The 16128-nt window shown below is 42.3% G+C and overlaps 1 protein-coding gene across 5 annotated transcripts; it reads right to left on the reverse strand.

Moving 5' to 3' along the window:
• Positions 1-1832: 1832 nt before the first annotated feature.
• Positions 1833-11445, reverse strand: ccnl1a (cyclin L1a; the record flags this gene model as incomplete). 5 transcript variants are annotated; one of them, XM_084351763.1, is made up of 10 exons in its annotated part: positions 11118-11443; positions 10795-10869; positions 9902-10011; positions 7736-7856; positions 7474-7538; positions 4935-5034; positions 4698-4802; positions 4248-4501; positions 4042-4140; positions 1833-3882 (listed from the first exon to the last, which is right to left on the reverse strand). In XM_084351763.1, the coding sequence occupies exons 1-10, from the start codon at positions 11361-11363 to the stop codon at positions 3411-3413; spliced, it is 1647 nt and encodes a 548-aa protein (XP_084207889.1). In that variant the 5' UTR covers positions 11364-11443. The 5 variants fall into 5 exon arrangements, with proteins under 5 accessions (XP_084207889.1, XP_084207892.1, XP_084207893.1 ...); XM_084351764.1 differs by lacking the exon at positions 1833-3882 and having other exon boundaries at positions 4038-4140; positions 11118-11445; XM_084351766.1 differs by lacking the exons at positions 9902-10011; positions 10795-10869; positions 11118-11443 and adding an exon at positions 9279-9452.
• Between the last annotated feature and the right edge of the window lie 4683 nt (positions 11446-16128).

Below are 16128 nucleotides of genomic sequence, written 5' to 3' on the forward strand. Positions count from 1 at the left end.
ATCAGTTCAACAGCATCTGTAAGACCGGGCTAATGCTGAGTTAGTTTATCGCTGCGCAGGATTTGTGAGGTGGGATCTCACTCAGACCCACACTGAGCACACTGAATGATGATAGGCCAGCTCTGTTTGTCTCGGTGATGTTTCTGACCCTTCACCAGCTCAGGAAAGATTTACCAATCAGCCAGGCCAACAGTCAGGTCACACTGCGGATCTAATTTTGTGTGTATGTGAAGGTGCTTTGATGCACATCACACAGTAAAAGAGAGAGTGTGACCCAATGTGTTGGCAGAGTGCACAGGCTTCCTGTTGCACAATGTGTAAAGCAGCAGACGTCCTGGCAGTGCTGTCATTGTGCATGTGTGTGTGGTATGTTCATGTCAGTGGGCTTTCTGGTAGATATAATCACTTACTGTGTCAAAGACTGAAACTCTGAGACACAACTGCTTCCTGACAGAAGAGAGATGGAGAGGTGACAAGAACGACACGGAGGCAATGACAAATGACGAAAACAAATGTGGTTGATTACTGATTGATCGATTCTTGATTTTAAAGAGCAGTCGCTTTAAGCTCTTTTCTAACAACTTGTCTTTAACTGGAAAATGTTTGTTTAATAGATGATGCCAAATTATACTTTTTACTCCACATTTGATTGATAACTTCAGTTACTGGTTCAGAGTACCATTAACTAATTTTATCTGCTATCAGATTTAAAGAAACCCAAAAGAAATCCGAGCGTTATCCATCCTCTGGCAGCCCAGAGACCCCAGACTGATTTTAAAAGTCATTATTTACACCCTCGATGCGCAGTCAAGCTTGTGCACCCACTTCAGATGTGGTGGGCGCTAACACTTTTAGCTAAACAGTCACAGTAAAGACTCTGGTTTAAAAAAAAAGGTGTAAATAACATCTTTTCAAAAATCAGTTCGGGATCTCAGGGCTTTCAGAGACTTGACTTACGCTGGGATAGCTGTATGGAGCTATTTCAGTTTGTTTGTTTTTTTTGTTGTTGTTCTATGATATCATAATATTGTGTTTTTTAGTCCCCAACTGCTTCAGTTGTTTAGGAGGATGCTACAGCTCTGTTTTGCTGTGAAGCTCCAGAAATGTTTTGTGGACTATGAAACTTCATCCGACTTTCCATCATCACGAGGGTGAATAGATAATGACTGAATTTTTTATTTTTGGTGAACTTATCCTTAAAGTGGATTTATTGCCATAAAATTACTTTGATACTGAAGTAAATTCAATATGAGATACTTTACTCACGTACTATTCATATGGTTGACCTTTACTTTTAACAGGATATCTTAACATGATGTTTCTGGCACTAAGACTAAAGATGGTCCCTGGGATATTTTCAAACGCTAAATCTGTTTGGAACAAATATCTACAAATTGGCCAGATGGGACTTTACATGTGACTAATCCTGTGCTGCATACTATTACAACTTATATTCTTATTCAAACCTAGTGTAAGGAATTGTCCAATCAACAAGTATGCTATGTCTGTGGGAAGACATGAGTATTGATATAAGTAAGGCCAGCAGCGCCCTCTGGCTGCCACAATACAAACTTACACCGAGTTTAATTCTACCTGCTGCTGCAGTATTCAGCTTCACAGCCGCAGTAGATGCGACTCAAATTAAATGTACCTCTAACAAGAACCAGGATCGTACCATGAGGGTTCATGCAGCTCCTTATAATGCGATACTTAAAAGAACGCTTAAGTATCAATACAACAAAATGAATACAAATCCAGTCATGAGTCTTTACTTCTCTCACCAGCAGAGTATGTAATGTTGTTCAACAGGCTACATAATAAAGACAATACAGTTAAGTGGCTTAACTCATTTATTATTGAATAAAAATTGAACATGAACACGTGCAGACTAAAAACCAGTGTAACAAATCGACGACCCTAAAATGTTCTGAAATCAAGTCTGCATCCCCTGCTGTAAAAAAAAAGAAAAACATACTACTATACGTTTGCTTTTTTTAAACTGTACAAAACACAGCTTTAGCAACACATACCTGTCAAAAAAAAAAGGAAAACAAAAACCACTCTCCTGCCTGTCCACTAATGTGCAAACATATTGATCTTTCCTGAATGATCATTTTTATTTTACATTTATTCATTCAATCCTTCCACTGAGCAGTTGGCTTTTATAAATCAAAGCGTTCACGTATTGTCAGTGGATATCAATCCATCTTTACACTGTAAATAAGTTCCTTTTCCCAAAGTCAATAACTTTACATGTAAAACCAATAACACAAAGATAGGCTAGAGGGATGGTAGTGGTGTGTGGTGTATCATGGGAAAAGAAAGAAAAACCTATAGGCGGAGGAGACTGACAGCCTGGGACTGATGTCATACTGCACTGGTGCCTTCCTTCAACCACTAATCATGTCTGACCAGCTGGGTGAAAAAATGGCTAGTTAACCACTGCATGCTTGTATTTACTGCTGCAGCCTGGGTTGCTCAGATGCACACATTCAATCTACAAAAACACATCAACCACCTCTGCTAAATATCAGCTACAGGTGTGTTGCTGTGTGGATTGAGAGTCAAAGCAATGAAAAGTCTATTGCCAAGACATTTGTGCATGCAGAAGCTATTATAGGATTCAGGCAATTCCAACAATGTTTCCATGAATGCCTTCAATGTCGAGGCTTTATTAGTTTTTCACAGAGACAAAATATTTATAATAACAAAACTAAATGTTGTGGTATTTGGTTCACGCCAGTCAAATTAAAGAAATCAACATTCCTGTAAATTATATAGTTCCAACTAACAGGTTCAGGATGCATAAGAGAAACCCAGAAACAAAACTTTGTTGGTATTAGGTTGGTAATATACCCAAAATTAAACCAAACATGGCGTGTTCTCTTAATGACAGCTGAATTGTAGCATTTGTCTTCGACAGCAGCTGAATGTGTTGACTTTTTTTTTCTTTATGCAAATTCTCGGTCACACGAATGGTTGGAGGAATTTGGTTTACTTTCAACATGAGTCAATATTCTGAGAGTGGACTCTACAGTGACGCAGGAGACATCGTGTCCATCAGGAAAACTAGAAATGACGCATTTGCAAAATCATAGATGGAGGGTCTTTTTAATGAGTACATGTAATTTTAAGGATTTTAACAATAGAGTGTTTTTGTGGAAAAACATTATAAACAAATTATTAGTCAATGTTTATTAGACAAAAGGTATGTACATCTATAAAAAGTCTGGAGGGGATCTCTAATCTTTTGAAGAAAATGCGAGATGTGTCTGCTGACAAGACTCCAGCTCACAGTGAACTGTATTCAACAGCCTTCACAGAACACGCCACATCTGATTCAGTTTCAAGTATACTGAAAATACTTCAGTGACCATCAGTCCTAGAGCTCGTCTGTGTGTGTGTGTGTCTCAGCGCCGGTGACGGCTATGTCCTGAGTGCCCACTACTGCCGTGGTGTTTGCTCTTGTGGCTACGCTCCCTCTCTCTGTCCCTGTCATAGGACCGAGATCTCTCCCTCTCCCTCCTTTCTCCTCGATGACCACCTCCTCGCTCGTGTTTGTGTTTCTTTGTGGAGAGGTCGTAGGAGCCGCGGTCTCTGTCTCTTTCCCGGTCCCTCTCTCTGTCCCGGTCTCTGTCTACTTTGACCGGAGTGCGGGACCGTGTCCGAGAACGCGAGCGCTTCCTCTTGTGACCAGATCCCCCGCTGTTGCTGTGGCGTCCGCTGGGCTTCGAGTCGCTGTTGCCATGGTGGCTGGTCTTGGACTTGAGGTGGGGGAGGAGGGGTGAGGGCGGATGCCGCCGCGGCGATGGACTGCGACTGTGAGAGCGAGATCGTGAGCGAGAACTGTAGGTCCCTGAGCGACTGCGTCTGCTGTTGTAACTGTGGAAACAGAAAAGAGAGGAGGAAGATGAGGCACACATCCAGGTAGATACACATAAGTACCTGTTAACAATCCCTGTAATAAAAGTTATTGATCACACAAGTTAATACTTAAACCATCAGACTAAGAATGTCTTTACATATTGTCGGCAATCTTACTGTCTGCGAGGGGATCGAGATCTAGACCGGGAGCGTGTTCTAGAACGAGATCGACTTCCACTCCTGCTGTTCCTCCCGATCTTCACATCTTTCCTTAAACTGGAAAAAAAGATCAGACTTGTGAGTTTTCAAAGACACACTTATACAAACACTGGATGTTTACTGGCAATAAGAGCCAGCTCTTAAAATGTACACGTGTTTCTTACCCATTGTGTGGACTCTTGTTGGCCTGAGTCCGGTTGTCTGGCTCCTTCTTAGCTGGTTTGAGCGTCTGGGGGTTCGGGGACTTCTCTTCCACCTTGACCACATTTGGGGAGCAGGGCTTGGAAGCAGGAGAGAAGCCGCCCAGTGTCGACAGCGCTGGGGTACCATCAGGGTTCAGACCTTTGGCCTTCAGCTTAGCCTCCGCCAAGAACACCTTCCTCCTCTCCACCTCCTTCTCCAGATGGTCATAGTTGGGCTGGGGAAGGGAAAAGAAAAAATCACTGTCACTTTACACATTGACAACACTCAGGCACGCTTATTTTAAGACATTCGTTGTGACAAGCAGCTCCCCAGGAGTCTTTGACTTGTGTCACTGTATTTCCACTGGGTAGAATGTGATGACCTATGGTCATATCAATACAGAGGTAAGAAAACCACCTCCCAAAACCTACCTTCTTCCTGGTGTAGAGTCTGAGGGTGGTCACACAGATCTCTTTGACCTCATCGTCAGTGGCTCCAAAAAGCAGGTACCAATGAGGTCTGGATGGCAGAGGTATCTGGGAAAAACAGGCACAAAAGGTTAAAACATTTAAAGCTGCTATGTTGAATGAGTGACAGGTAGCATCTAGTGTCAAAACAAGACCAACACAATAAGCATTCATGGGAAGATGGAAAAGGTGTCCTCTTACCTGCAGCGCGCGGGCAGCGAGGAATATGCAGGCACAGGCGATCGTCTCTGCTTGGAACCTCACAAACACATTTGTCCTCAGGGTATCATTCATGTAGTTCCTATAAAGGCAAAAAGATCACAAAAACAAAAACATAGCATCTTCTCTACACAAAGCCACTTCACACTCATACACACGTTTTAAGTCATGTCACAGCTTTAACCACACGTTATCACTGTAGGTCAATGCTCCGAAACATTCATTATCTATAGAACTAAATCCTGATCAGGGCTTTATTTAACTTTATATATTGTCTGCTAAAGATTTATATTTTTCCATTACCGATTAAGCCCAAGCTTAGTCTTACAACTAAAATCTTCATGACCAAGAATTCGGAGGTCAGTGCCTTCTGAACATTAATACTGTAAATGATAATTATAAATAGAGGCACAACCACTACTTCAAATTAATCAGAAGCCCTGATAAATATTTAAGAAACAGCTACATATTTTTAAATTACGCAGAGCCGAAAGATATGCATCCAGATCTGCAGAGTTTAACTTTGTCCATTTCTCTCTGGGGCATCCATGGGAGTGCTGTATGTCACAGGTAAAGCATGAAGACATAAATGGGGAAAAAGCTACTGAAGACCTGCCAAGACCACCTTACCACAGTATGACCTGGGAGTAACTAGATTAAGAAATGTGATGATCAAGACAATGACACATGCCTTGTGGGGGATGGGAGGGGGGCACATGCAGGCACACGGATGTAACACACTCACTGAGAATGCATTCTGAGGGAAAAGGAAGACACAGCATGTATGGTGGCATGCACGACAGCTAGACTGTTAGAGACAGTAGCAGGTAGATGTACATGATGCAACACTGTACAAATGTTCTGACAACTTTAAAGTTTGTATGATGAACCATGAGGTCCGTGGCATTCAGGTTAGAGAGTTTAACCACAAAACAGCAACCGCTTTCCACTTTAAATAAATGCTTTCCAACCAAGAGTTGAAACTGAGCCCCATAAGACCGCTGATACTGCAAGCCCCATTCTACCCTGTGGCATTGTAAGACACTAAAAAACATTAGCCGACAATCTATGCCTCGCTACTCAGGCAGAGTGAAATCTCTGTGCTACAAAACAGATTATGTGTCAGTGGGTTGTCTAGGGCGATGGATAAATTAGATTAGAGAGCATTAGGAAAGACAATATGGAGAGTACAGGGTGGTGTGAGCATCTATGTCCTCAAGAAACATAGAAGTCAGAGAGACAAAAAAGTGAACAGAAACATGATGGTGAACCCCAATAAACTAACAAGAGGCCCAAAAAAGGCAAAAATACTGATCACAAAGCAGTGAGACGTCATTTCTAAAGTGGTGACACTTCTCCATATGCATTCACTGTGTATGTCAATTTTCACCCATCAAAATCACGTTCTTCTCCTCAAGTAATTGGAGAAAAACCTGCCACGCGATAACTTCCAGTCTAACCTGCCTTAAAAACACGACCTGACCTGCACTTTGGCAGGTTGGTGTCAACTGCTATGCCAACACTACTATAGATAACACATGGCTGTTGAATTCTGACTGCTGCGAGGGCGAGACAGGTCCTTGGAGGCAAAATCTGAGACCGGATCAGCCTGTAAGACAGACACATGTCTGGACACCATGTCAGTTGGGGACAGGACACAGTATACTACTGTAAATATACAAAAAATGGCAGGTAAACTGGTCAAAAAAGTTATTCTACTCTGGCTAAGTTTACTTCATTCCTAGATGCGAGTAAACTAGGAAAAAAAACCTCAGAATATTAATGTATCTGTAGCTACTTGGCAAAAATAGGTATTACAATTAAAACCTTTGTAGCAAGACCAAAAAATACAAATCCTTTTGGACACCCAAGAGAAAACAAGACGATGTTGGCTGTTGGGAAAGGCCCGCCCGCCCCCTTCAGTGAATCTTGGCATTGGGATTGGCTGTCTGGAGAGGGGCAGCCAGCCAATGGGGGGAGCTTCCTGAGGTCATGTGGTTGGAGGAGGCAGAGTTCAGAGGTTCTTTATGTGACTTACCAGCATGGACTACCCTTTAATCAAAGAGTAGAGAGAAAGGACAAAGTTAAACCAAGTTCCCTGGACACTGCAAATCAAAAAGACTTTACAGCAAAGCCATGTAAGGGCAGACAAGAGAGTGAGACACGTAACAGGATTAGACAATAAAACAAATTGCTCCATCAGAAAGGAAAAAAAGAAGAGGTGGACGGGTTCAATGGAGTGAGGGAATGTCTCAGTCAGACCTGGGCAAAATGGTTGTTGAATGCTTTCCAAATTTGTGCTTAAACACATGAAGGGTACTTGAATATCACTTATCTGACAGATGGGGTTTCCACATATGGATGTGTGTTGCAAGCACATAAATCAAGTCCTCTTCAAGTAATTCAACCATTTGAAACTCGTTCAACTTAATTTTTTAGCCCAGGTCTGGTGGCGCTTCTTGCAGACATGACAGGTTGCTGCTGTGGGGGATGGTTTGTGGAGTACTAGGAAGGAACTTACCAGGCCGTCTGGACCAGTGTCTGGTTCTTCTCACATTCAAGGACTTGAAGGTACATGACGATAATCTGGAATCATAAAATGATTTCATGAAAACACAGAAACAGACTCAAGTGTGTCATTCCGTGTGTGTTCTGAGAAGTGATAATAATCTGAAAGCTGCTTCCTGTGTGGTTGCATCTGCATGGAGGACCAAACTTGAAGGTGCAATAGCTAAACTACACTTCACAACTGTGTAATAGTGAATAGTATTACACTAACTCACCTTGTGTGGATGCTTGACATGGACACAGAAGCCCAGCTCCTTCAGGACCCGCCGTTCCGCTTTGATGACTTGGTTTTTGGTATTTATGTAGTTCTGATCAAGTATCAATGAACTTGGAGTCCTAGTTTATAAAGGAATCAAAATAAAATAATGTTTCCCCCCTTCGAAATGAAAGTTAAAAAAGAAAGTGCCCTTTTGTTTCTTTGTACTCTTTTCTTTTTTCCCGTTTCAACCAACTCTGAGCAACAGGCTTAACTGTTAAAATGCCTGACATTTTGCTGGGGTTTGTGGACTCCTGTGGTTCCAGTGAAAGCTTATGGGATCTGAGAATGGTCCTCAACCTCCATCACCCTGTGTCACAGCTTCAACAGAAATATCAACTTGCCCACATCACTAACTCAACATGCAAATACTTTAAACTGTCTTCAATCTTGAATCTTTAAACTGTGATAAAATGCTGAACTACTCTAAATAACTGTCACGAATCATCACCTATTCTCCTGTATTGTTTACACCAGTATAACATAATACGTCCAAAAAACTGACTACTTCTCTTTTGTTTATGGAAAAGCGGGCTAGCCAGAATTAAAGGAGAAAATATCAGAAAAATACAATTTTCTTTGTTCTATGTCTACTTTTCACTGCAAACAGTTCTGTACCAACCTAAAACACACTTCTGGTTTAGCAGATTTCTCAAAACGCTACTGCGACATACAGGCAGATCTAAACATGGCATTATATAATAATTATAACAAAGAAACCTCTCATCATTCTAAATTAATAAACTTGGATTACGTGCATTCTGATTTATAACTGTTCACAGACTGTGTCAACCTCCCTATTATGAACCATTAGCCTCTTACACCTAATACTCTTCATAATATACAATGTACACCACAAGAACTGTAACGGGTAGAACAGAACTTGAAAAAAACCTGAATGACATCTTCCTATGCCTGTGAGTAGAACTAGTACTAACCCTTTTCAGAACTGATAATCAAATTTCAGATCCAATCCTATTTTGATGTCTCAAATAATAGATTTAAATGTGAATACTGTCATGCTACAAACCGCATGCATGTGAAAAATTCCCAGGGTAAGTGTAATATCTATTTCTAAACATTACACTTCACACCTCAAATCTACATCTTCGAAGAAAAAATAACAGACTTACTACAAGCACATCAGGATTGTTGATACACTTACTTCAACGCTGAGTCAATTTAACAACGTATAAGGCCAAACTATTAAAGCTACGGTGCATGCACTGACCTTCAACGAAAACATAAGCCCTAAACGACCACAAGCATCCAATTTATAACTAACTTCAACGAACAAGGTGATATTTCTATAAAAGCCATGAGGAACAGTTGGTGAATGGAGTTTTGCTCTTGAAGCACAAACAAAATGCATGGTGAGGAGCAGTCAGAGGAGAAAACTACATTACCCAATGGTCCGCAGATTGACGGACAGATACCCAAAGCTTAAGATTGAACCACAGGAGTCCTCAAGGCGCCCCGGGGGCCAAGGACCTTCGGCCAACCTGTCATCCCCGATCCCAGTGCCCCACGGTGGCTCAGACCACGGGCTTCTCCCACAGGAGGGCGTGGGGTGGCCCTGGGGGAGGAGAGACCCCCTTGCATCATGGTTGTCATGCCGACTGCTTCGTCTTACGTACCATTCCACATCACCCAGGGTTTGGTAAATGTAGCTGGTCGCTGTTAGTTGGTTGCAAGGGAAAAAAGAAGCCAAGTTAATGCCAAGGCCTGTAATACTGACATGTACAGATTTCTATGAAGACAAAGGCACCACAGAAGATTAAGCAGTGGTGCCTTGTCTTACAATATTTAAAATGCACTCCAATTTTTTTTCTTTTTAGAGTTTGTTGAGGTATCAATTCCAGTGTAATGTCAAACTACTTTGATGTTATATGAAGACAATTACACTCTGAGACTACGAGTGAAGCGGAAACTGAAAAGTTTTAAAATGGTTTAGAGTACATGGATAAACAGAAGAGCACTTTCACAGCAAAAACAGATCATCACCATACAACATACATCATATTGGATTATACAAAAACAAAATCAATACAACATGTTGCTTGTAACAGAAAACATACTTTGTTATTTCAAATAAATGACAACTAGATTCAATGTCGATGCTTACTTTTTGCCTCTGATCTGCCTCAGGTGGTGGAAAACATTGATGACGTCTCGTATTCGTCGTGGCGCTTCTTCGATCTTGGAGGCCAAGTTGATACAAGCCATGGCGACAATCTGGAGAGAAGATAATTGAAGCAAAAAGGTGGGAAGGAAGAGTTCAATAACTGAACATGCAACCAGAGATACGGTGCCCACAAATGACAAGTAGAGTTAGGCGAGGGGACAAAATATATATAAATACAACATATTCATTTGCTAAGAGCCAAGAGATGTCATATAATTGCCTGTTTAAACTATGGCATCTCTCATTTCAATATCTCTAGGAGGATTAACCCATTATGAAGGACAACGTAAATCTGTGACTGATTCAACTTAATACTAAAATGATTTGTACACCGCCCACCATACAAATATACCGTTACAGAAAACTGTGCCCATGTTTTTTCTAGAGACCAGACTTTGTTCATGTTTAATTATCTCAAACACCTAGTTGAAACTACATAGCAATATATATTACAAAGATTGATAAAAATGTGTACATAACATGGCAGTGATGCATCAAATCACGCAGAGGAGCTAACCAACCACCACTAGAATACAAGAAAACGTCTAAGACCTGACTGCGAGGTAGATATGTTTAAATTACATACTGGTGTCTGAACTGATGCCTTTCATAAAGTTTAGAGTAATAACGTTTTTGATTTTATAAGTTTGAATTCGTGAATTGGTCCGTTTTGATCTTCAAGGCACCCCCTCTTTGTCTTGAAACTGATCATAAACTCTGGTACAACGTATTGCCAACATGGCTGCCACGAACGTAACCACAACGTTATGCTATGCTAACATTATATGCTAAGCATCGGCCTGACAATGATCCATAAACATGCTCGGACTTACCTCAAAACTGTGTTTGACGAAGGATTTGGAGTAGAAAAAACGATGAAAGAGCACCTGCCCCGTTGCCATTGCCACCTGTCGAGAAAAACGCAGGGCATTACGTCTGTACTTTGTCTTGTATAAGCTGGCCTAACCTTGCACAATGGACCGCCGCCATTTTACCTCCACCACGCCAACGTCAAGGAGCTAAGCTAACATTAACACAATGCTAACACCCGGGCTGAGCCGTGTTGTGGTTTAGAAAACCCTATCAACTTACGCTCGCTGTGAAAACATTCACACATGTATGATGCTGAATATTATAATTACTCAAGAAGGCTCACCTGGGGTAACCGGAGAAGAATGCCCGCTGACTGAATCAATTCACATCCAAGGATGCGAAGGTCGGTCTCCGTGTTCAGGTCGAGGCCATCGAGCATCGACGGCGTCGGAGAGAGCCTTTCCTCCGGTATAAGCGAGTTATCGATTGTAAGGTACACTTCCGAGTAAACTTTGTCACCGATGAGAATGCCATCGTTGTTTGTGGACGCGTTGGAAGATACAGAGAGAGGACCAGCGGCCATCTTCATCCGAAAAGGAGCGGTTTACAGCTTGTGAGCTCAGCCGGCCTCGACGAAACGACAGCGGAGCAGGGAGACTGACAAAGTACGTGACGTCACCATCCTGTTGAGACTTTGCACATCCGCGGCGGTAAATAGTTCCGCAACATTGAGTAATTGAACAAAATAAACACGAATTGTACTGAAATGTAACATGTATTAAAACTTAACGCAATGTTAATCAATTGGTAACTACTTTACCCTTTCTGTCTTTGTTCATTTATCTCACCTGTGTATAGATTACAACTCGAGCACAGTCTAAATAAAGTTGATAACGTATCAACAGATAAATAGTGTAAAATGTTTTTTTCGTTTTCCTCATAACAAATGGTAAATTATCTACTGCTACCTTCAGAGCCATACGCAAAGTTCGTTATCTAAACTTCAAAAGTATTTTAGAGGATAAATAAATGCGTTTGTGTTTTTTCACTGTGATGTCTGGTCTGATGCAACAGTTCTCTTAATCCAAGACAAGTGTCTCTCATGGGAGACACTAAAGTATCCTTAACCTAATCCTTAACCTAATAAATAATGACTAATGAACCAGACAATAGCTGTTGGTTTAACAGTGTCATTGTCATAATAAAACGTCACAGACTCTTTGAGCTCGCAATTGTGGAGAATTGTATATTAGGCACGTATGACTATCATCTCTCAATTAATTTAGTCAAACTGTGGTAGCTGTTGTTTTACGGAGGCTCAGTTTTGCCATTTAATTATATTCCCATGTGTTCCTTAAACGTCACATCACGTGTCGGCAACACAAGCCGTAGACGTAGTCATTTCCGACATCACGCGAAGGCAGCAGAAGGAAGTTAAATCACCACCAACGGTTTCTGTGACGTATTTTACGGGAAAGTCCGGACTTCTCACCGATACCTCTGGAACATATCCATCCGCCCATTTAAAAAAAGAAAAAGAAATCATAGCAGTGATGCCCCTGATTTATGTATTTGTATGGCTCATTGACACAGAGGGTAGCAGGAAATCATTGAGATCTACTCAGTACTTTTATATTAACATATTTAATTTACTTTAACATAAACCCAGGGAGGAAGAGCAGACCAAACTGGTGCAAGAGAAATTCTGAACTGAATTTGAAGACTCCATTGATTGTGATAATGATAAAGGTGCGGCTCCATTGCATTGTTTGTGTCAAGAAAGGTGGAGCTCCATATGAAGCAATACAAGGAACATTGTGTTCACTCATTGTTCAGCCCCTAAGATTTCTTCAGTTCATCAGTTTTGAGCCCTGCAGTCACTGAAAACAGACAGCAGAGGGAAGTGGAGGCACACCAAGCTTTCTGAAAATTGGGTGCACTGTGTTAAGCGGATGGCTTCCTGCATTTGTCGAGTTTATTCTGTGAAGACTCATTCACTTTGTACCAAGTCCCCATCTCTGACCTGATGCTGCATTTCAGATGACTGCAATGTTTGACCACACTGCGCCCACAATGCTGCAGTGTGTGTGTTGTACTGGACTGTGTGTTTCGGTGAGTGTTAAGTTCACAAACATGACTTTGGGGGTCTACTGTCTCCGTTGGTTTGTTGGCAAAGAGAGCCAGTTATGAGACCTTAACAAATGTAGTTATATCATTAGTTTCTGGCCTAACACAGATATATCAGTAACAGCAAATATGATAATAAAGAAAAGGATGATTGGGATCATTTATAACTGTTAAATTCCCAGTGGAGTTCTCTGTTTCAGGGCACTTGTGTTATTGTAGAATATAAAGTTCAGTTTTAAACTGTAAAATATCCTGCCTCCGTGACATATCTTTGTCATTAGCGTTTGATTGCCTCATTTGAGGGATCATTACAAAAAACGTGTGTATATCAGCTGATATGTCGATATAGGAACTTTTACTTGCCAATATTGGTATCAGCATCTGCCCCGAAAATCGAGTATTGGTCGGGCTCTAGTGGTTTCCACCATTTTTGGTTGAGCCCCATTACAGTGAAGCAGTGCAGGTGCACAAGTGGCTCAGATGGTAGAGCATGCAACCCGTGTGCAGAGGCTTTGTCCTTGTTGCAGTGGCTCAGGGTTCGAAAACAATGATTCACTGGTTTACATTATATGCTCACATGATAAATAAAGTTGGTTTTAATCAAATTACCACAAACAACTGCCACATGGTAATCCTGGGGGCAGATTATTTTCCAGCACCAAGAAGTATGTTGTTTTTATTCAGGTCCGCAGGCAAACATAGTCAAGCCGCCACATTAAGTGCACTGTGTGCGGTGTACACGGGGACAGCAGGGTACATACACGGCTCGCAGAGGGAGGAAATGTGGTGTTCTGTAGGAGCCCAAGAGCAAATTATTACCCTGGGTTCCACTAACAGTTTAATCCTGCCATGGCCGGTTATTTCCTGAGGTTATATATATGTTTGCATGTGTGTGTCTCGCTGTAATAATGCAAACATAGCATAAGGGTCTACTTTCATAACCTGTTCGAAGGACACACACAGATTTACCTCCTCGGTTTTACTAATACAGCACAAGAGGTGGCAGACTGAGGTCTCCTTGTCCCTGTCATTAACCAACACCTACAACCAGCACCTCCGGCCCTCGCACTTACGCACTTACCGCGATGACAAGAATACTGAGCATTCTTTCTCCGGTTGCCCGGGTGACACTAATTATAGGGTGTGGGAGGGCTCCCGGGACGGCAGAATTCCGGAACGACCATAACGACGCAGGAGAGAGGCGTTCAGGGACGCCCAGTGACGAACAAGGGCTTAGTTATACACACACGCCACTCCCTGGAGTGTGTGTATGTGTGTGTTTATGAGCAACTTGCACAGATTCCCCAGGGACACGTGTGCATGCCTGCCCTGCTATGATAATTACTGCGGAGAGATCATACTCTGGATGCGTGTGCACGCACGGCATGCGTGTGTGTACACAAGAGTGATTGTGCGTGTGGGTTTTGTTAAGGGTGATTACATTTTAATGTTTGAGAACGATCAAAACGTCATTCATGTCAAGGTAATTCACACTGTGTGCCTGTTACGCACATATCGAGTAGTGTTTCAAGGAGATGTATCTATTCAGGCCAGATCGCTCACACACACACACACACACACACACATGCCCCGTGGCTCTTTTCTCAAACACACGCACACAAACCAGGAAGGACACCGGGTCAAGGGCTACAAAGCAAGGGCATGAGCAAAGGAAAAAAGCCCCAGTAGAAGAGCAGAGTAGGGGGGGAGTAGAAAAGACAGAGCTGACTGGATCAAAAATGAAGCTAAGGCAGAGATAGCCGATGAGGAGAGGCGGAGAGGGAATCACCTTTTAGCAACGGAGTCAGAGGGGCTGAATACCAGAAGAAGGCCAAAGAGATTAAACGAATAATGACACAAAGAAAGAGAGATGTAGAGACAGAGATACAAAGGGAGAAAAAGAGAGGGGACGGGGGAGGGGGGTTGTGTTTCGAGGGAGACAGGAAATAGAAAGCAAACCCTTTTCACAGCCTGATTAAGGGGGGGGGACTGTTGTGCCTTTATTCCACATCGCCATTCTCTACATAAAGTACGAAGACGGAATGGGGGATCGTTGTTGTTCCGCCTTTGAGCAGGCAGCAGAGGTGACAGCGCTGAATCGATGTCTGTGTAGAAAAAAGAGTGAGCCGGCGAGGTGGCAGCGGTGTGAAAATTTGACAACATGTTATGTGTGCAACCCACAAGTGGGAGATATAAAAAAAAAAACTGGTGTAATGATGGCGTCTTCTTTCCGGCAGTATTGTGGGATTTGAGCGGGAGCAGGGACTGGCATAGAAAGAGGTTATCTCCTCAGATACACAGCGGACACACAGGTCACGGTGCAGAGCAGGAATAAAAGGAAAGATCAGGAATAAAAGGAAAGATCAACGGTCAGGACTGCATGTGCAGGGAGAATGGGAGCAGTTGTCAAAGGGTCAGTCTGGAATAGACGCCTTTCACGGCAGATATTCTGACCTGTCAGTGCAGGAAAAGCCCAGGTGTAAATAACCACATCAATGATGGCTACACGCCACAAAGTGTCCCAGAAAGTCAAGGCCTCTCACACACATACACTACATTGTGGTAAAGACCGTACAATTGATGTCCTTCAACGACATTGCGTGATTACTGAGAGTGAGCGATGGTGGTGTTAGGAGAAAAACAATCGCTCGCCGCAGACACACGCACACATGGCAGAAAGTCCTGTAATGAGTAAACACACACAAGGCCACGCACTCAAACACAGGAAGGCAACAAGAAGTCAGCTGCACAGCACAAAAGAAAATGTTACCGTTACCACATGAAGGGGAAGATGACCTGTTGTTTTCATTAAAGAGGCCATTAGGGATTTAAGTCAGCTCAATCAGGATGAAAAGAAATAATCAAGGTTCATTAAGATTCATTAGGAAATCTGATTTAAAAAATCTCCTGCATCCAAATTGATCAAATTAATTTCTCTACTGAGAGTCAACAGCAGAAAACCCCCCCCCCCCGACTGGTTTGTTAGTGTCGTAGGAAATGTTCCACTGAACCCCCTGACAAAAGTGTAGAAAATTAGATTTTAATGGCACTGAATGTTCTCTGTTGTGTTTCAGAACGTCCTCTCCACACAGGCCGAGATTCTCAGCAGATAAACCACACTTTGTGTTCGTGTGTGTGTGTGTGTGTGTTTTTTTGGCAAACGGAGGAAACGTTGGCACGACAAAATCGTTATCATCCCACCTTTCTGTGTGAGCGACGTGCACGTG

The sequence above is a fragment of the Pagrus pagrus genome (assembly GCF_965226575.1).
Source record: "Pagrus pagrus genome assembly, chromosome: 4".
NCBI lineage: Eukaryota > Metazoa > Chordata > Actinopteri > Spariformes > Sparidae > Pagrus > Pagrus pagrus.